The 21991-nt window shown below is 39.8% G+C and overlaps 1 protein-coding gene across 3 annotated transcripts in view; it reads right to left on the bottom strand.

Moving 5' to 3' along the window:
- Positions 1–21764, bottom strand: part of RHBDD1 (rhomboid domain containing 1) — a 175223-nt gene extending 153459 nt beyond the window's left edge. For all 3 annotated transcript variants that reach the window (XM_077155328.1, XM_077155331.1, XM_077155329.1), the window contains exons 1-3: positions 21650–21764; positions 2385–2890; positions 1089–1221 (exon numbers count right to left, since the gene is read on the bottom strand). In XM_077155328.1, coding sequence (XP_077011443.1) covers positions 1089–1221; positions 2385–2817 — 566 coding nt within the window. In that variant the 5' untranslated portion in view covers positions 2818–2890; positions 21650–21764. The remainder of the gene's footprint in view (positions 1–1088; positions 1222–2384; positions 2891–21649) is intronic.
- Positions 21765–21991: the final 227 nt, after the last annotated feature.

Below are 21991 nucleotides of genomic sequence, written 5' to 3'. Positions count from 1 at the left end.
CTCCACTAGCGATGTGATGAGCCCCTTCCTTAACCTCCCTGAATTTCCATGCCTTCATCTGTAAAGGAAAGATTCAGCTAGATCAGTGGTTCTCAAATTTGGTTCCTTGGAGCCCTAGGGTTTCATGGAGAACCTCTGAAGCAGCCACAGTGGCATGAGGGCAGGATGGAGAACACAGGGCCAGAGCTTCCTCAAAACCATCCAGAGCTGATCCATTTGATGCAATTGGATTGCGAGTCAAGTTTTTTTTAAAGAATACTAAAACAAGACAATTCACAGCATAAAGGCATTGCACTAGCATACCCTGTAGTTTCCATTTTCATAGTTCATGTCATAATTACAAGGTTTCTACATGCCTCTTTGGACTGTTAATAGAATTTAAAAACTGATTAGCCAGTTAATAATGATCCTCAATTCTGCATATTAGATTCTCTTATTTCTACATAAAAAAGGAGGAAACTGAAACACAAATAAGACAAGGGCCCCCAAATGACATGGCTAAGTGGCTGAGAAGATTTAAATCCAGGAATGTCTCACATTAAAGCCATTAAACTAGATTCTGGCCTTAGAGTTAAAGAATAAACCTTGTTGTAAAAATCAATTTGTTACCTCATTATTATTACAATATTTCTTCTACATGTTTTAGTTTCCAAGGCTGCTCCAAGCAAATACCACGAAATGGTTCAGCTTAAACAATGGGAACTTATTCACTTATGATTAGAGTTTGGGAATATGTCCAAATCAAGGCATCATCAAGGCGATACTTTCTTCCTGAAGACTGGCTGCCAGTGATCCTTGGCTCCTCTGCCACATGGCAAGGCATATGGCAGCATCTGGTTCTTCCCTTCTCTTCTGGGTTTTGTTGATTTCAGCTTCCTGCTTCAGTGTGTCCGTCTCTGTCTCTGTCTCTCTCTCTCTTTCTATATTCATTCCATTTATAAAGGACTCAAGTAATAGGATTAAGACTCAATCTTAACAGGAATGAATTAGATTTAAGAACATGTTTTTCTAGGGTACATGAAGCTTGAAAGCCACCTAATGATGGAATATTAAGTTCTCCATTTTTATCCTGTAATGGAAACACTTACCCTGGTGAGAAGAAATGAATAGCGAAAAGTTCTGCCCAGCAAGCAAATCTGTTGGATACTGGAACGCCAAAAATGTTGACAAATCCCCCAGGGCAATAATAGTTGCTAAGAACTTTCAAAGCAAACAAAACTCCTAAAAGAGAATAAAGAGCATATAAACATCAACAATGCAAATGTGGAAAGAAACCAAAGAATTTACATTTGTAAAGAAAATTAACTAAAAGTAAAAATGATCATTCAGCTACATCCAAATTTTGCTTTGAAACATATTCTATTCCTTTCAATTCTTCAACCCAGCATTCAGTAAAAAGGCAAGTCCAAGGCAATTATTTCTTTGTTGTTCCTTAACCTGGAAGTTCACACTTTCAATATGCTATTAAATATGTAACATATAAAATGGGGATAAAACGCTAGCAGTGTACACTTTTATAACCTCTGTGGTAGATCTATCGACGAGAGGGTATGAAGCCATGCCTCACCAAGGTAGAGAGGACGGGGAAGGATGGCAGGAAAGTAGAATAGAGGAATTGGATTTACTTGTGCATGAGGACTATTTTCCTCCTTCCCTTCACCCTTTAATTTTTAGAACACCTAATTTAAATCCTGAGGGCCATTTCAGCCCCATGGAATTTATGTTAAAAAAGAACCAATGAGGGGAAAAAAGTGAAAGGCAATGAATCTCATGGTTAAAATCATACAGACCGAGTTTAAATCCCAGCTCTACCATTCACTAGCTCTGTGATCTGGAGCAAATTGTCTCACATCTCTGGATGTTAGCTTCTTCATCAACAAAATCGAAAAAATGCTAGCTCTCTTTGGGCCTATTATATGAATTAAATAGGATGAGTGATGCAGATTGACATCACTTAGTGGTTCCTAAAACATGGTGAGCATGCTATGGGTAATGTGTAGTGCATTTATTTTAATGGAGTTATTGAGAAGCATACTTATCTTTTTTGAGAATTTCCTATTACAAATTCACCTGTTGCTTTCTTCCTAGCTCCATCCTGATGGGGCCAAGATATATTTCCAGTATTCTATTTCTCTACACAACTACCTTCAACTAGGACTTACTCCAGATTGTCCAAAAGTCAATGATACAGGATAACGTGGAATAGCAAAATTTGTATTCCTTCTGTACTCCAATCAACCTATCTTCCAAAGGGCCCCAGCAGCCCTTGACCACTTGCAATTTAGTCTCCTTACCAAGTAGAGATTCCTGCTTCATGAAACAACAGCAGCCACACCTTTCCTGCTGTCTTCAGGCAAGCTCTGTCAGAAATTAATCTGCCTTACCTGAGAAGCCTACAGCACAGCTCCTTCTGAAGTCAGGTTCATCCATAAATTCTGCAAGAGCGAATTCTAAAAGCAGGTATACCACCCCGGTGAGAAGGGAGAATGTGGCAATTATGTAGACAAACCATCTACTGCCCAATCTTCTTTCCAGATTTATTCCTTTCCATAGCATGGATGCCATATTGAAATACAAATGCCAATCATCTGCATGGTGAAAGGGGGAAAGCACTAACCGCTGCCAGTCCTTCTGTTGGTAACACTTCTCCACACTAATGCAGGACTCATACAATGGCTTTAGAGGATTCAGGAAGAACCAGACGTTCAGAGCCAAAACTGCCAGGGTGACAGGAGGAATATTGTGGATCCCAACATGGAAGATTTGAGAAAGGAGCAAAATAAGCCCAGTATTTATCGTTCTTGTTCTTCGCTGCATGGTTAGATATCAGGAAAACAACCCAGCGATGGTCACGTTTTAGGAATCCAGGGAAGTATATAGACAGCTGGACCTAAAATATAAAAGGAACTTTACATGAAAACCCATCAACTAAGAATCAAGACATTAATAAGACATATTCTCTTAAAGCTGAGCTTACATTATGTATATCCTACCTCTATTCTAACAGAAACACTCATTTTCAATGTCTTCCAGAATAATATCCAGGACTCTGGTTTACAACCTACCTATTTTACATTTTAAAATAGAAATTTTATTCCAAATCCTAATGGACCATTTAATGGATGGGCATGCTTTCTCTGATGAATATGCCTTGAAAATACAATCTGTCTTCCTTACAGATGAATTTGCAACCTAATGAAAGGCTTACAAAAGATAGTGTGAAGATATTTATAATGGTTTCTACTCAGACTGCTGGTCAGGATTCTTTACCTCCTCCATTTTTTTCAAAGAAATATTCTATATTAATATATTAGATGGGGTTTTCTTCAAATATTTTAAATATCAACAGGGAAGTTTAAAAACGCAAGTATAGATTATCTTCTATCCCAAATTCCATACAGCTAGAAATCAGTTGCCTGAATATTTTTGCAAAAATTTTAGCTTTTAAAAGTTGCCTGCACCGTACCAAATCCAAGACTGAAACACAGTCCTCATCTTTTAAGGTCACCTTTTACTAAGGAAGTAAACCAACCAATGTCATGCATGTTCTAAACATAATGACAGAGGGAGCCCACACCAGAGATACACAAGTTAGCCTGAGGTGGAGATTAGCATGGTCCTAAAGGATGTGTTGGAGTTAGTGACAAGGAAGAGTTTCACGGTTCAGAAGTCTATTTTCCTACCCCCTGAATATAGGCTAAGGATGAAAAATCCAAAGAAATGACATTCTGATTTCAGGTAAAGACAAAAGACTCAGGAAGGGAACTGCAGATTTGGGAAACGCTGTAAACAATTTTAACCAAAAAAGCAACAACAAAAAGATGTGCGTGTGTGTCAGTGTCAGTTTAATTAAATTACACAGAGCAAAGAAATTAAGCTTCAAAATTCATCAATTCTAAGACACTAGAAAACTAGGCTTTGGTAGTCATGAACAATATATAGGTGGTCCTTGCACAAAGTCCCTGAATAATTTGAAAACTTCAGGTAAAAAAAAATGCAAAGAAGGCCAAAAAAGCAGTGAGAGTCTATTCCCCAGTGAGGCAGTACTTTCTCCTCTGCTCCTGCCAGCTGTCCTGGTTCTGCTCATCAGGTTCTGTGTCTAGTTTTGGGGTCCTGCATGTCCAAGATCATCTATCTCTTGAAAAGTCTATTTCTTTAGGGTGAGTTGCATCATCAAATCGCTTTGCAGCATGTGAAGCCCAGAAGATCTTAGTCTTCAGACTAATGTTCGCCACTCCTTCCCCCCTCTCCCAAACCCACACATATCCAAGGGGAGGTAGAAATACAGATGGAGAAATAGACATAGGGACATACAGAGAGAGACAGAAAGAGATGTGTGAATTCTTCTTGGTAGAAGAAAGAAAAGTTTTGCTTCTTCCTAGCCTGGAATAGGCTAACTCTTTTTTTTTTTTTTTTTTTTGGTTTTTTTTTTTTTTTTTATTAATTAAAAAAATTAACTAACACAACAATAGAAATCAATCCATTCTACATATGCAATCAGTAATTCTTAATATCATCACATAGGTGTATGGTCATCATTTCTCAGTACATATGCATCGATTTAGAGAAAGAAATAGCACTACAACAGAAAAAGAAATAAAGTGATAACACAGAGAGAAAACACAAATAAAAATAAAAAGTACAAAAATATATAAGAGAGAAAAAAAAAACAAAACAAACAAACAAAAAAACAATAGATCAGATGCAGCTTCATTCAGCGTTCCAAGATAATTACATTACAATTAGGCAGTATTGTGCTGACCATTTTTTTTTTTTAGACGTCATACCATTCTACATATGCAATCAGTAATTCTTAACATCATCACATAGATGCATGATCATCGTTTCTTAGTACATTTGCATCGGTTTAGAAGAACTAGCATTATAACAGAAAAAAATATAGAATGTTAATATAGAGAAAAAAAATAAAAGTAATAATAATAAGAACAAAACAAACAAAACAAAACAAAACAAAAACCTATAGCTCGGATGCAGCTTCGTTCAGTATTTTAACATGATTACTTTACAATTAGGTATTATTGTACTGTCCATTTTTGAGTTTTTGTATCTAGTCCTATTGCACCGTCTGTATTCCATCAGCTCCGATTACCCATTATCTTACCCTGTTTCTAACTCCTGCTGAACTCTGTTACCAATGACATATTCCAAGTTTATTCTCGAGTGTCGATTCACATCATTGGGACCATACAGTATTTGTCTTTTAGCTTTTGGCTAGACTCACTCAGCATAATGTTCTCTAGGTCCATCCATGTTATTACATGCTTCATAAGTTTATCCTGTCTTAACGCTGCATAATATTCCATCGTACGTATATACCACAGTTTGTTTAGCCACTCGTCTGTTGATGGACATTTTGGCTGTTTCCATCTCTTTGCAATTGTAAATAACGCTGCTATAAACATTGGTGTGCAAATGTCTGTTTGAGTTTTTGCCCTTAATTCCTTTGAGTAGATTCCCAGCAATGGTAGTGCTGGATCGTATGGCAATTCTATATTCAGCTTTTTGAGGAACCGCCAAACTGCTTTCCACAGTGGTTGCACCATTTGACATTCCCACCAACAGTGGATAAGTGTGCCTCTTTCTCCGCACCCTCTCCAGCACTTGTCATTTTCTGTTTTGTTGATAATGGCCATTCTGGTGGGTGTGAGATGATATCTCATTGTGGTTTTGATTTGCATTTCTCTAATGGCCAGGGACATTGAGCATCTCTTCATGTGTCTTTTGGCCATTTGTATTTCCTCCTCTGAGAGGTGTCTATTCAAGTCTTTTTCCCATTTTGTAATTGGGTTGGCTATCTTTTTGTTGTTGAGTTGAACAATCTCATTATAAATTCTGGATACTAGACCTTTATCTGATATGTCGTTTCCAAATATTGATTCCCATTGTGTAGGCTGTCTTTCTACTTTCTTGATGAAGTTCTTTGATGCACAAAAGTGTTTAATTTTGAGGAGTTCCCATTTATTTATTTCCTTCTTCAGTGCTCTTGCTTTAGGTGTAAGGTCCATAAAACCGCCTCCAATTGTAAGATTCATAAGATATCTCCCTACATTTTCCTCTAACTGTTCTATGGTCTTAGACCTAATGTTTAGATCTTTGATCCATTTTGAGTTAACTTTTGTATAGGGTGTGAGATATGGGTCTTCTTTCATTCTTTTGCATATGGTTTTCCAGTTCTCTAGGCACCATTTATTGAAGAGACTGTTCTGTCCCAGGTGAGTTGGCTTGACTCCCTTATCAAAGATCAAATGACCATAGATGAGAGGGTCTATATCTGAGCACTCTATTCGATTCCATTGGTCGATATATCTATCTTTATGCCAATACCATGCTGTTTTGACCACTGTGGCTTCATAATATGCCTTAAAGTCTGGCAGCGCAAGACCTCCAGCTTCGTTTTTTTTCCTCAAGATGTTTTTAGCAATTCGGGGCACCCTGCCCTTCCAGATAAATTTGCTTATTGGTTTTTCTATTTCTGAAAAATAAGTTGTTGGGATTTTGATTGGTATTGCATTGAATCTGTAAATCAATTTAGGTAGGATTGACATCTTAACTATATTTAGTCTTCCAATCCATGAACACGGTATGCCCTTCCATCTGTTTAGGTCTTCTGTGATTTCTTTTAGCAGTTTTTTGTAGTTTTCTTTGTATAGGTCTTTTGTCTCTTTAGTTAAATTTATTCCTAGGTATTTTATTCTTTTAGTTGCAATTGTAAATGGGATTCGTTTCTTGATTTCCCCCTCCGCTTGTTCATTGCTAGTGTATAGAAATGCTACAGATTTTTGAATGTTGATCTTGTAACCTGCTACTTTGCTGTACTCATTTATTAGCTCTAGTAGTTTTGTTGTGGATTTTTCCGGGTTTTCGACGTATAGTATCATATCATCTGCAAACAGTGATAGTTTTACTTCTTCCTTTCCAATTTTGATGCCTTGTATTTCTTTTTCTTGTCTAATTGCTCTGGCTAGAACCTCCAAAACAATGTTGAATAATAGTGGTGATAGTGGACATCCTTGTCTTGTTCCTGATCTTAGGGGGAACGTTTTCAATTTTTCCCCATTAAGGATGATATTAGCTGTGGGTTTTTCATATATTCCCTCTATCATTTTAAGGAAGTTCCCTTGTATTCCTATCCTTCGAAGTGTTTTCAAAAGGAAAGGATGTTGAATCTTGTCAAATGCCTTCTCTGCATCAATTGAGATGATCATGTGATTTTTCTGCTTTAATTTGTTGATATGGTGTATTACATTAATTGATTTTCTTATGTTGAACCATCCTTGCATACCTGGGATGAATCCTACTTGGTCATGATGAATAATTCTTTTAATGTGTTGTTGGATACGATTTGCTAGAATTTTATTGAGGATTTTTGCATCAATATTCATTAGAGAGATCGGCCTGTAGTTTTCTTTTCTTGTAATATCTTTGCCTGGTTTTGGTATGAGGGTAATGTTGGCTTCATAGAATGAGTTAGGTAGTTTTCCCTCCACTTCGATTTTTTTGAAGAGTTTGAGGAGAGTTGGTACTAATTCTTTCTGGAATGTTTGATAGAATTCACATGTGAAGCCGTCTGGTCCTGGACTTTTCTTTTTAGGAAGCTTTTGAATGACTAATTCAATTTCTTTACTTGTGATTGGTTTGTTGAGATCATCTATCTCTTCTTGAGTCAAAGTTGGTTGTTCATGTCTTTCCAGGAACCCGTCCATTTCCTCTAAATTGTTGTATTTATTAGCGTAAAGTTGTTCATAGTATCCTGTTATTACCTCCTTTATTTCTGTGAGGTCAGTAGTTATGTCTCCTCTTCCATTTCTGATCTTATTTATTTGCATCCTCTCTCTTCTTCTTTTTGTCAATCTTGCTAAGGGCCCATCAATCTTATTGATTTTCTCATAGAACCAACTTCTGGCCTTATTGATTTTCTCTATTGTTTTCATGTTTTCAATTTCATTTATTTGTGCTCTAATCTTTGTTATTTCTTTCCTTTTGCTTGCTTTGGGGTTAGCTTGCTGTTCTTTCTCCTGTTCTTCCAAATGGATAGTTAATTCCTGAATTTTTGCCTTTTCTTCTTTTCTGATATAGGCATTTAGAGCAATAAATTTCCCTCTTAGCACTGCCTTTGCTGCATCCCATAAGTTTTGATATGTTGTGTTTTCATTTTCATTTGCCTCGAGGTATTTGCTAATTTCTCTAGCAATTTCTTCTTTGACCCACTCGTTGTTTAGGAGTGTGTTGTTGAGCCTCCACGTATTTGTGAATTTTCTGGCACTCTGCCTATTATTGATTTCCAACATCATTCCTTTATGGTCCGAGAAAGTGTTGTGTAAGATTTCAATCTTTTTAAATTTGTTAAGACTTGCTTTGTGACCCAGCATATGGTCTATTTTTGAGAATGATCCATGAGCACTTGAGAAAAAGGTGTATCCTGCTGTTGTGGGATGTAATGTCCTATAAATGTCTATTAAGTCTAGTTCATTTATAGTAATATTCAGATTCTCTATTTCTTTGTTGATCTTCTGTCTAGATGTTCTGTCCCTTGATGAGAGTGGTGAGTTGAAGTCTCCAACTATTATAGTATATGAGTCTATTTCCCTTTTCAGTGTTTGCAGTGTATTCCTCACGTATTTTGGGGCATTCTGGTTCGGTGCGTAAATATTTATGATTGTTATGTCTTCTTGTTTAATTGTTCCTTTTATTAGTATATAGTGTCCTTCTTTGTCTCTTTTAACTGCTTTACATTTGAAGTCTAATTTGTTGGATATTAGTATAGCCACTCCTGCTCTTTTCTGGTTGTTATTTGCATGAAATATCTTTTCCCAACCTTTCACTTTCAACCTATATTTATCTTTGGGTCTAAGATGTGTTTCCTGTAGACAGCATATAGAAGGATCCTGTTTTTTAATCCATTCTGCCAATCTATGTCTTTTGATTGGGGAATTCAGTCCATTGACATTTAGTGTTATTACTGTTTGGATAATATTTTCCTCTAACATTTTGCCTTTTGTATTATGTATATCATATCTGATTTTCCTTCTTTCTACACTCTTTTCCATATCTCTCTCTTCTGTCTTTTTGTATCTGACTCTAATGCTCCCTTTAGTATTTCTTGCAGAGCTGGTCTCTTGGTCACGAATTCTTTCAGTGACTTTTTGTCTGAGAATGTTTTAATTTCTCCCTCATTTTTGAAGGATAGTTTTGCTGGATATAGGAGTCTTGGTTGGCAGTTTTTCTCTTCTAGTATTTTAAATATATCATCCCACTGTCTTCTAGCTTCCATGGTTTCTGCTGAGAAATCTACACATAGTCTTATTGGGTTTCCCTTGTATGTGATGGATTGTTTTTCTCTTGCTGCTTTCAAGATCCTCTCTTTCTCATTGACCACTGACATTCTAACTAGTAAGTGTCTTGGAGAACGCCTATTTGGGTCTAATCTCTTTGGGGTGCGCTGCACTTCTTGGATCTGTAATTTTAGGTCTTTCATAAGAGTTGGGAAATTTTCAGTGAAAATTTCTTCCATTAGTTTTTCTCCTCCTTTTCCCTTCTCTTCTCCTTCTGGGACACCCACAACACGTATATTTGTGCGGTTCATATTGTCCTTGAGTTCCCTGATACCCTGTTCAAATTTCTCCATTCTTTTCCCTATAGTTTCTGTTTCTTTTTGGAATTCAGATGTTCCATCCTCCAAATCACTAATTCTATCTTCTGTCTCTTTAAATCTATCATTGTAACTATCCATTATTTTTTCTATGTTTGCTACTTTATCCTTCACTTCCATAAGTTCTGCGATTTGTTTTTTCAGTTTTTCTATTTCTTCTTTATGTTCAGCCCATGTCCTCTTCATGTCCTCCCTCAATTTATCGATTTCATTTTTGAAGAGGTTTTCCATTTCTGTTCGTATATTCAGGATTAGTTGTCTCAGCTCTTGTGTCTCATTTGAGCTATTGGTTTGTTCCTTTGACTGGGCCATATTCTCAATCTTTTGAGCGTGGACAGTTATCTTCTGCTGCTGGCGTCTGGGCATTTATTCAGATTTCTCTGGGTGTTGGACCCAGCAAGGTTGTAAGATTTTTCTGTGAAATCTCTGGGATCTGTTTTTCTTATCTTGCCCAGTACGTGGCGCACGTGGCACACGTTTGTCTCAAGTGTTTGGAATGGGTCTCCCCCAGTCACCGATCTCCGTGGCCTGGGGCTTTCGGATCCAAATCTCTCCGTTGGTTCAGGGGCCGCGCGTGGTGGGGGCGTCAGCTGCCGCGGCTTGAGGGGACCCTGTGGCTGGTTGCGGGCCGCAGCGGGCCTGGGGGATTCCCCACCGGACCAGGAAGCCTCCCGTGGGGGGGGGCTTCCGCGGCTTGGATAGCCCTCCTATCTGAGACTCGTATCCGCGGACTCGAAGCAGAGACTCGAAGCCGCCCGCAAAAGAGGGGTGCCACCTGCCTCGGCTTGGGAAACTTGCTTCTCCAATACTCTCAGCCGGCCCGGAAAAGGGGGAGGGAGTAGCTCGGACCACCGCAGCTGCCGCTGATCGGGAGATCGCACGCCGCTCGGGGGTCTCACTGCAGCCGAGTCTCGCAGTCAGTCTAGCCAGCCCAGACTTTGGATAGCCCTCTGATCCGGGACTCGTAGCCGCGGACTTAAAGCCGAGACTCGAAGCCGCCCGCAAAAGAAGGGCGCCGCCTGCCTCGGCTTGGGGAACTTACTTCTCCGATACTCTCAGCCGGCCCGGGAAGGAGGGAGGGATTAGCTCGGACCGCCGCAGCTGCAGCCGCTCGGGGGTCTCGCCGCAGCCAAGTCTCGCAATCAGACTTGCCAGCCCAGATTGGATAGCCCTCTGATCCGAGACTTGTAGTCGCGGACTCGAAGCCGCCCGCAAAAGTGTGGCGCCGGCCGCCTTGGCTGGGAAGCTTGTCTCTCCGAGTCTCTCAGCCAGCCCCGGAAGGAGGGAGGGATTAGCTCGGACCGCCGCAGCTGCGGCCGCTCGGGGGTCTCGCCGCAGCCAAGACTCGGAATCAGACTTGCCAGCCCAGACTTTGGATAGCCCTCTGTTCCGAGACTTGTAGTCGCGGACTCGAAGCCGCCCGCAAAAGTGTGGCGCCGGCCACCTTGGCTGGGAAGCTTGTCTCTCCGAGTCTCTCAGCCAGCCCCGGAAGGAGGGAGGGATTAGCTCGGACCGCCGCAGCTGCGGCCGCTCGGGGGTCTCGCCGCAGCCAAGACTCGGAATCAGACTTGCCAGCCCAGACTTTGGATAGCCCTCTGATCCGAGACTTGTAGTCGCGGACTCGAAGCCGCCCGCAAAAGTGTGGTGCCGGCCGCCTTGGCTGGGAAGCTTGTCTCTCCGAGTCTCTCAGTCAGCCCCGGAAGGAGGGAGGGATTAGCTCGGACCGCCGCAGCTGCGGCTGCTCGGGAAATCGCCCGCCGCTCGGGGATCTCACTCACCGCAGCTGAGTTTCGCAGTCAGACTAGCCAGCCCAGACTTGGTTACGCTGTGTGTCCATTCCCTGCTGTAGCCCCGGGAGTTGTTTTGTACTGTTTCTGTTCACCTATTAGTTGATTTGGAGTCGGAGGAACTAAGACGCATGTACCTTACTAAGACGCCATCTTGGATCCCCCTCTGGAATAGGCTAACTCTTAACAAGATCACCAACTTGATCAGTTAACAAAAAACATGCTGACCAGCTACCATAGGCAAGTTATTAGGCTCGGACAAAAAAAACAGAGTACACACCACCGTCCCTGGCTTCAAAGGAGTCTGGAAGTTGCTTTGATCATTCCCTACACTTAATCAGAGGCAACAATGTCTCACCCTCAAAGGACAAGTAAGGATGAGTAAGTGAAACATAATTAATATAACTCCACGAAAACTATGCCAGATTTCTTTTTATCATGGCCATATCAGTGAAGTTTGACAGAAGATTGTGCAGTAAATAGGAGCCCTTTTATGCACACAGAATTACTTGTATTTATTTACTATTGTCCATCTCAGGTTTTCTCTGAGCACTCAGAAAATCGTATGTGGGCCTACGGCCTCTTAAGGCACCTTGTCTGGGGGTTCTCAGGGATTAAAACATCAGGAAAGAAGTAGGGTGAGAGCCCTCTTTCCTACAGACTCCAACCAGCACTGCGTGCATCCACATGAGAAAGACCAAGATGGCACTGCTCTTAGAAATGCAGTCAGGCCTCTCCCTGCCTAAATCTGGGAGAAATACTGAAGTTCAAGAGTTAGCATGAAGAGGAGACATTCTTAACTCATAAATTCAACCCAAGTAGCTGCTAAAAGAAAGAAACCCCTTTCTTCAGAAAAGGCAGAAGGCGACTTCCATTAAATATACCAAAAAGTTTAGATAAGTGTAATATATTGCGCTGGTCTGAAAGTGTTACACACCCCAGAAAATCCATGTTCTTTCAAATCTAATTCAATCTTGTGGGGGCAGACCTTCTGACTAGGTTGTTTCTGTGGAAGTGCAACCCACCCAATTGTGGATGGGACCTTTTGATTAGATGGAGATGTGACCCAGCCCATTCAACATGGGTCTTAATTAGTTTACTGGAGTCCTAAAAAAGAGCTCATGGAGAGGGAGAGCCGATACAGAGATCAGATATAGACACAAACCTTTAGAGATGTAGACAGAAATACCTCAGGTGCTACCCCAGGATTAGCCAGAATCTGTTGAGAGCTGACACAGAGGGCAGAGGGTTAAATCCAAGAGACACAGATGTTTAGAGATGCTAAACTAAGAGATGAAACCAAGAGTTTGCCTCAGAGAAGCTAAGTGAGGCCCTCAGATGCTTGGAGGGCCACTGAAATCAGAAGCTGAGAGCAACGGAACTCAAGAGCAAAGGACCAGCAGACATCGGCCCTGTGCATTCCCGACTGACAAGAGGTGCCTTATTCCTGAGAAGGCATCCTCTTGTTGGTGCCTTAATTTGGACATTTTTCTGACCTTAGAATTGTAACTCGTAACTTAATTAACCCCCTTTATAAAAGCCAATACATTTCTGGTATAGTGCATTCCAATAACGTTAGCCAACTGTTTACATTTGTTTAACAGGTGTAAAACCATACTACCATTTACATCGGGTTCCTAACTTTTTTTTTAACGTGCTACAGATGAAGCTTTTGAGTGTTATCCTTCTATTCTCATTTTCCCCATAAGTCCTGTGTCTTTTATTTCATGATTTTGCACAACATAGTGATTTCTAGGAATGCATACATCATGTTCTAGAAGCAGAAGCCATATCAGCAGAATGTAAAGGGTAGAAGAGGAAGGATAATCCAATACCTAGGAATTGCCAGTTGTTAGCAATTACTTTAACTTCCCACCTCTGATTTTTCTGAGTCCCATGGCTTACTACTACAATCCAGTTCTTTACCCAAACTCAACAAAGTCAGAGGCTCTTGTCATTCACAAATTCAAAATTCCACATGTTCTTAATTCTCTTGGACAACTTAGAAAACAAAGGGATAAATTTTTCCTCCAACTATCAAATATATCCCTATTTTTACCCTTTATGTCTTCTCTACCAAAAGTTAGTTTGCCTACTCTCAAAAAGAATTTAAAAACAAAGATTCATTAAATTTTGGCATTTGTTTACTTGACCGTATATCGTAAATGTCCCAAGGTTTCATGTTTGACTATAATTATTTGAGGACACTGAAAACATTTGTGTTTGGTTGGATGCTTTAGTAAGAGAAATATGTATAATACTGAGTTTGAATGTATAATCCTTGACCATGAATTTCAGCAAAGAAGGAATGGAAGAATAAAAAATAAGAACCCAAGATCAGATGCTCTGATAACACATGCAACTCAATGAACAAAGTGCATTTACATTCATTGTGCATGTTTCACTTCTAGACAGAATACAAGGTCAAACTACTAACTGTCACTTACGATAAGCTTCCAAACTTCTGGTCAATTACCTGGTTAATAACAAAAGACAAGGCTATGACATCATTACTGCTATAATTAATTTACACAGATCAGCTTCCTGTTAATCAAATACATCTTTAAAAGCATTTAATTATTCTTCACCTAGGAAGCAACACTCAGCTTTGTTAAATGAAAAAGCAATCTCGCTGACCTCAACACGAAAAGCTGTCAGGCTGCTCTAAGACATAAAGGACAAAAGGCTTCACGGGGCACTTTGTGGCAATATAGGAGTTGTTACCACCTTTACGCAAACAGGAGCACAAGATGATGGATAATACACCACGTCTGAACAGTTTTAGAACATAAAGGAGTTGTCAGGGAACTGGAAGTAAACATATAGGCTCTGGGAAAAGAAATGCCTCAAAGCTTTTTGTCAAAATTCTATGCAGGGCTAGCAATAGTAATGCATGCAGCACAGGACAATGGTTGAGGGCACGATCTTGGGTTTAAGAACTGAACCAGGCCAGCAGTAGGACCTGAAGAAAATTATTTAATCTCCAGTTTTCTCGTCTGTAAAAGGAGATGACACAGGCTCATTTGGTTTATGTAAGGATTAAATGAGATGGCGCATATATGTAGAGAGAGAAAGAGCTTGTACATATAAATATACAAAATCATTAGTTGGGAAATGATAGTGCTTCTATTTCTATAAGTAAAGAATATAAGGCTTAAGATTAAATAGTTTTAAAGCGTTTTCTGTAACATAGCACCAATGAGAACTTTCCAGAGCTTTCTATGATTCTACCTTTTTGTATCTACATCATATGACTCACACTTCGTAGACGTAGTCTGACTATTCTTTTACGTATCGATCTATTGATGAGGATCTTGCCCTTTTAGTAATAATCAATTACACATACATTTTTAGACAGTACGATGGGGCATGTGGAAAGCAAATATGACTTTTTAATTAAAATAAAATTTATGATAAAATCTCAAACAAGAGTTTCTGTAATGATTATCTGATGATTGAGAATTTAATGAGACACCATTTTAGAGGAGAAAAAAGGTTAACATGTGAGCTGGCAAAATGCGTAATTTCCCCTCCTTTTTCAAGTGTTAGAGTGTTAATAGAAATGATTAGACTATCTTTAAACATGAGAAATAATGGCTGAAAACTGAAACTACTGGATTTTGTATATAATCTTGACTTTTGCTCCACAGCTAGGTGAATTAGTGCCAACTCCAATTCTGATCCATCACTACATATAATTTCCAGTATCACTCATAAGCCAGCTCCTTCTCTCACAGACCACACATTTTAGTGTAATGAGGCTCATTAAAGTTCTCAGACTGACAAGCTTTCAGACATAGGTCCTTATACCACAAGCCACGCAGGGACCTGCAATGCCACCAATCCAGACCTTTATGTTCAAGAAGATTTAAGTAATTCCATTCTCATTTGCTCAGCCAGGTTTATTTATCTATCTAAAGTCAATGAAAAAATGATAGCTACACTACCCATTTAAATTCTCCATGTAAGAATTGTTAGTGAATTATTTATGTAACTGAAATTCTCCCAGCACAAGTAGTCAAGTGGGCTTGAAAAGCATGCCAGACTTTGAAGATATTTATGTTCTCACAAAGAACATGGGTCATCCACAAGCTGCTAGGTGATAGGGAACAACTTGAGGTTTCCGGCTGTTGATCATCCATATCCCATTCTTTCAGTAATAGGAATTTCACAACCCATCCTTGGATGTGCTCTTGGGGGGGCAGGGGAGCTGTCAAAGTGCCCTTTCCTAAATTGATTCAAGGGTAATAATGACCAAAGTTGGAATAAGCCTTTTGCTGGAATTTGGAACTTGTGCAAAGACACCAGGCCCAATGATTTCTGGAGATAATACTCCTTAAAGCAGTAACTTGAGGAGCTTTCCAGATCTATGTAGGTCTATCCAAACATTGAGAGGTCACCTAGCTGCCAAGCTTTACCAAGGTCTGGTGCTCTGGCTTTTCTGCTGATTCTCTGAGCTTATCCATACACTTCCAATAGATTCCGTGTCCTTGAATAAATTATCTGAACAACTTATCTTCTGTTTTTTATAATCAAAGAACCCCTACCCAGGCCCTAGAGCATTTGCAAAGGGCTGATAAGCAGGCCCCTGTTCTGTTTACTCTGAGCCCCAGCAGTGTCCCTCTTTCAATGAGAACAACACTAGCTCACAGGAGAACCAAACATGGAGGTTATATAAGGTCTCCAACAGGACTGCAACTCCCAAAGAAAGAAGGAGTGAACAGATACAGGAGTAGAAGAGCAACTTCTGCATAAATAAGGCAAAGACCTCTCAAGGTTATATATTTAGTTTATATGTAAACTTGGACAGTGGATGAAGAATGTTATCTCAAAAGGAAAAACAGGAGGTTCAAAATTTGTCCTGTATTTATACAAAGTAGATGTTTTCAAAGAATACTTTCAGTGATTTCCTACACTGTACCTTTCAGCTTCTGTGTTTCACTGAAAATAAGAGTAAAAAATGTTATCACTCGATGAAAACTTCTGACTTTAGAACAGTGAACTATCTGGATTCATTCACTCACAATAAAGAAAACTAAGAGTCTTCTTCAGTCTCACAGCCTCCAAGTTAAGAGTCTTCTTCAGTTTCATAGCCCCCAGTTCCCTATGCTTCTCCATAGAGGGATTTATTCCTTCATTTTCACCAACATTCAATTTACTATCAGACACACACCATCATGTTATTTCTTCATGAGCCCAGAGGAAGAATACAATAAATGTGGAACTACAGAATTAGTATGAAGTATGTGATTTAACTCTCTGTCTACATTCTTTCATTTAATAAGTAAGCATCTACTAAGAGAAAATCATGGTCCTTTTAGGAAACCATTGCTTGAGACAGCAGAGACACAACAGCGACATAATATTGTGATGAACAACTATGAAAGGACGATAAATAAAGGTGCATATTGTGTTTCAGAAAATAATAAAACCAAGTTTCAAAGCTTTGTATATGTTTTTTGAATTTTGTACATGTTTGTGGGGAGAGAGAAAGTAAGAAAGAAAATACTGGGGTTGGGTATTACCCGCGGGCAGTGGGGAGGGAGATGAAATGACCATTAAAAGCTCATAGTCAAAAACAGCAGGGCCCTCTCACAGAAACAAAATTTGTTTTCAGTCATCATTTGATGACTATATAAGCTATAGGCTGGAAGTTTAGAAGACAACAGGTCCTTCATTAATACAAAATTAACATACCTTGAAAGAAAAAAGAGGAAATATTCCTGAATATTTTCATACGAAGGAAAATGATACGTGGGCTGTATGCAGAATGCTTATTCCTTCATTTGTTCAATTTTAGATTCACAATCAAAACTGATTCGTTACAATACACATAATTGTAAGTATTTGGTATTTGTGGCATCAAAAAAATTTAAAATTTCTCGCACAATGCTACCTAAGAGACTTTTTTCCTTAAAGTAAAAAACAACACAAAAGTAACTGTCAACACAGGCACACACACATACACACACATCATTTATATAAAATTGAAGTCATTGTAACATATATAAATTTCATTCATAACTCTTTTGGTATTATGACTTTGTATTGAAAATGTATAAGCAAGTTAACACTACAGAGAGGTAGATGTTTAAGAAATGACATTCCTGGAGCTGAATACAGAGGATCTGGGGTCAAACATTGATGCCACCACCTGCTAATACGTGCGGCTTGGCAAATCATATAATCAATTCTGCTGAGTTTCTGTCTTTTTTCATAAAATGAAGAGAATTCCACTTTGTGGGGTCATTGTGAAGAACAAAGTAGCATATTATGTGAAAATACATTACAATCCAGCAAAATTTGTTTTCCATTCTCCTTTCTTCTTTTCAAAGTACTGAGCCTTACCCCCTCCACCCCTCCACGGAGCTCAGCTTTACTGCTTTATAATTATGATGTGTATGTAACAATGTCCAAGAAACTACATGGTAAAAAACACCAACATGCAAACCTGAATGCACATATTGTTGGCCAATGTCTACATCCCACAGGGCTTTTGAGCACTATCTATTGCTATCCAGAAATGCGATACATTTTCTTTTCTGAATGCGGCCAAAATTATCCACAGACTTTGAAATATCACCATCATCATGCTGTACAGAGCAGCTGGTTGATTGAAAGTGGCCCCTCCCCCACTCTCCAGCTGTCACCAGGAAACCCTCCACAGTGCCTGAAGAAACAGTGTAATAGTTCCACTAGCGCTGTTAATAACAATCTAACAAATACTTAGCATTTGAATTATTTTTCTTATGAAAGATCATTATTAACGAAAAACTAACTATTAAAAAACACTTTATCGTATAAAGGCAAACCAGCTGCTTTCATACAACAAAAAAATGGAGGGATGGTAAACACAAGTAATGTATTTCCACTGACTCCTTGTTTCTTTTTCCCTGAGTCATTTGTAATGCTAAGCAACAGTCAGTTAAAATAGTAAATAGCTTTGAATAGTGATACAGCTGTCACAACTTAGAGGGATTAAAAAAAATCACTAAGATAAATTCTCAAAAACAAGCATAGAATTCTCTCTGTTCCTGTTAAATATGGGTCAGATTGCAGGCCAGATCTTTTTTTTTTTAATAATCACTTACACCCTTGCATGAGAAGTCATACACACATGCTGACATTGCTGAAAATCTTGGGCTTTCAGAACAAGTTTGGAAATCCCACTTGGAAGAATTCTTAACGTCATTACTTTTTCATTATACCTCATCAGGATAGAGGGTTTCCATCCTGCAGATGAGGGGTTTCACACTGTGTTCCCTAGAATCCTAGATTCCCCGTGTCACCACAGTTTCAAGTCACACACCAGCAGGAAGGCCCTGTTCCTTTAACCTCACTTTCACTAACGCCTCTCAGCTCCTGAGCTTTACAGGTAAGATTTTAAGAGAACTCCTTGCTAAAAGTCTGATGACCACTGCTTAAATGACTATAACTGCAACATAAAATGGAATGTCTTTTTAAAGATTCTTCTCTCTTTTTTTATGGTTAATTTTTAAAAATATACTTGCACGTATCTAGCTTTAAATAAACACACACATTATTTCTTTTTACAGTTGGTCCTCCCTCCACCCCATATAACACACTGCCAAATAAAATCATGACCTAGTTCGAATTTATTCAACTATGTTCTGTGCTCCTATAATCATATGCAATATATTATATACACAGAATACATGTAAGTGATTTTTATAGCTGTTTTTTTAACAATAGGATCTAAAACCTTCATTTGCTATCATTAAATATCCATACTGAAAATTATGGACTACTTCAGGGCTAAGAGCATTTTCTTATACTTTGATGGACATTTTCTGTAAGTTCTCATCTTCTCTATCATTGCATCTCCTTATTTACCAGTGTCCCTATTAATTAACTGAAGATACTTAAATATTAATCATCTCCTGACCTTAACCTTCCAGTAAACAACCAAAACAACTTATGAAAGTTGCTCAGTTGTGATGATAAAACTTAAGCTGGTGTTTTTCTAACACATTTAGTGTTTTAACTTTCTCCAAGTGTTTGCTTCACGCACAACAATGTGAAGCCTGGATTCTCATTTCAGCATCTTTTACTATTTAAAAAGAAAAGTAGTACAGTTAAGTAATAACATTACCTCATTTATAAAAACATTATGAGAAAATAAGTTAGGCTTGTGGAGATAAATACCTTTTTCCCCTCCTCAGTATACAATATTTATTGAGACTAGATGCCTAGCACATGGTGGATGTATTTTGTTCATTATTTCACTTAATTTACTGGCCTGATGAAGGCATAGGCCATGACCCTTACTTTATAAAAGCAGAAATTAAGACTAGGAGAAGGTAACTTTTCTAATGGACACAACCAATACACAGCAGAAGCAGAATTCAAAGTAGGGTATATATTTGCCTCTCATACATGGAAAACAAAAAAAAATGTTCGGGGTCTTTGAAGAATGAGTACTTTATGATGGAGCATTGCTAACTTTGGCTACAGGGTTAGCAGAATTATGTACAGAAGCTGAAATTCAAAGTGACTCTGTGCTTATTCCAAAACGTTCTCACCAACGATATCCAGGAGACATGGCTTGGCCTGGGGAGAAGTGCATTCTACTCAAGGTGGCATGCAGCTCATGCCAAGGTGTGACACTGACCCTTCTCAACCCTGGAATGAGTCTAGGCTTTGGTGCAGCTGCTTTAAACCCTGAATATTTCTTTCTCCCCCTACACTGGCTCTTGTAAAGGAAAGGGAAATGTGAAAAAGCACTGCACCTGACAACCTAAAACACTGTCTTTTGAGGACACATCTAACTAAACACCCGTGATCCTTCAGAAAATGGATGTATGAGGAGTGGATAGGAGGTCTTTTTTGCTATCATGGAGTTGTATGACATATGGGATAGAAAAATGAGGGTAAAAACTTCAAGCCTCATTTTTTGCATGCAAGTTACTGTTCCACAAGCCTTCTCAACTCTTACTTTCAGCAAGTTACCTACCCTATCTGTTTTATCAAATTCAAAGCCAAAAGCAAGACACCAGAAAGCCAAACATTTAAAAACTACTCTCTGTCTGTCTTCTAAAGCATACGGGCGTCAGGCTCTTCTTTCATGCAATTTCTCATTGCATACTCAGTCCTATAAAGTAATATTTAACTTGTCCAAAGCTCTACATCTTAGAAATGCTTCCCCTGGAATTATTCCATTATGTTTGACTCCACAGTGGATGTCCTTAATCAGTAAGCCAGCATTTCTCTTATTTTAGCACCCAGAAGCATTATGACTAACTGGAAAGCTTGTTAATTTCTGATTTCAGTAGTCGAGGATAAGACTCCCAAATACGCATTTCTAACAAGTTCTGAGATGATACTGAAGCTAGCAGTCCTATTACCACGCTTTAAGAACTACTGTAGGATTACTTGCTTTCCCAAGCCAGTCAGACTAGCAACACATGACAGCCAAAAAAAATGACGTACACCTAAAACATTAGACTTTTTAGAAAGGAAACCCAGAGAACTAAAAAAAAAAAAAAAGTCTGCGTGTCATTAACTGCACTGCAAAGGGACCTACATACCTCCATGACTGAATCATGAATCATGGCCACGCAATAATTCATTTGATAGTAATCTGAGTCTTCAAAAACGAGTTTATGCTTGGTTGAAAAAAGCAAATAGCATGTGATACGTTTTTGGAGACATCCATCCTAAGGTAATTTACTTAGGTCAATCTCCTACCCACTATTAAGAGAAGCAGCGCTACTGAGGTTAGGTTTGTGACTATCATACAGTTGTTCATAGAACTATAAAGTAAATGTGCCGAGAGCGTTTGAAACCGACAGCTGTGTTGCTGAAGCATGTCGCTGTAATTTCCTTTTAAAAAGGTACCCTCTAATATTCCCACAGGGCCAGTCCCATCCGAGAGCCTCTGGACATCGTTCGCCGTGAGGGCTAGCCTCAGAGCTGCGGGTAAACTAGAGGGGACCCGGGAACCCCAGGTTGAGTCGCCCCAGGAAACGCCCGTCCCGCTCCTGGGCCTGTCAAGAAGCACCAGGAAGGGGAGGCTGTGCCTCCTACCCCGCCCCGCTCTTGGCCTCTCAGGAAGTGCCGACTGCTACCCGCAACCCTGACCCGTCGCCAGTGCCCACAGCCGGCGTAAAAGGCAAGAAAGACGGCGCCGAGCCGACGCTGCAGGTAGAGCCAAACAGACGCGGAAACTCACTCTCTCTACGGCCCCTTGCGTCCCCACGTCTTCGCGCGCATGCGTCGTCACGCACAGGCGCCCAATCCGGGGCGCTCCGGGTCTCCGCAGCCTGCGGGGAAGGGAAGGGACAAGAAGGGGCGTGGCTGGCAGGGGTGGAGCAGGGGAGGGCCGTGAAGAGAGAGGCCTGGCCCACGCGCATGCCCAGGTTGTAGGCGCCCGCCGTCGGCAGTCCGTTGGGCCCTCCGACCGCGTGCGAGCGGTGGGCCCAGACCCAGAGAGGATTATAGGGGAAGCGCCGCCGCCGAGTTGAGTTGGCCCCTGCACTCATCCTCCAAGCTTTGTGAGAACCGCAGATAATAT

The sequence above is a fragment of the Tamandua tetradactyla genome, chromosome 3, assembly GCF_023851605.1.
Source record: "Tamandua tetradactyla isolate mTamTet1 chromosome 3, mTamTet1.pri, whole genome shotgun sequence".
NCBI classification, from domain to species: Eukaryota; Metazoa; Chordata; class Mammalia; order Pilosa; family Myrmecophagidae; genus Tamandua; species Tamandua tetradactyla.
Note: the sequence above shows the minus strand (reverse complement) of the source record. Positions and strands in the feature narration are given on the sequence as shown.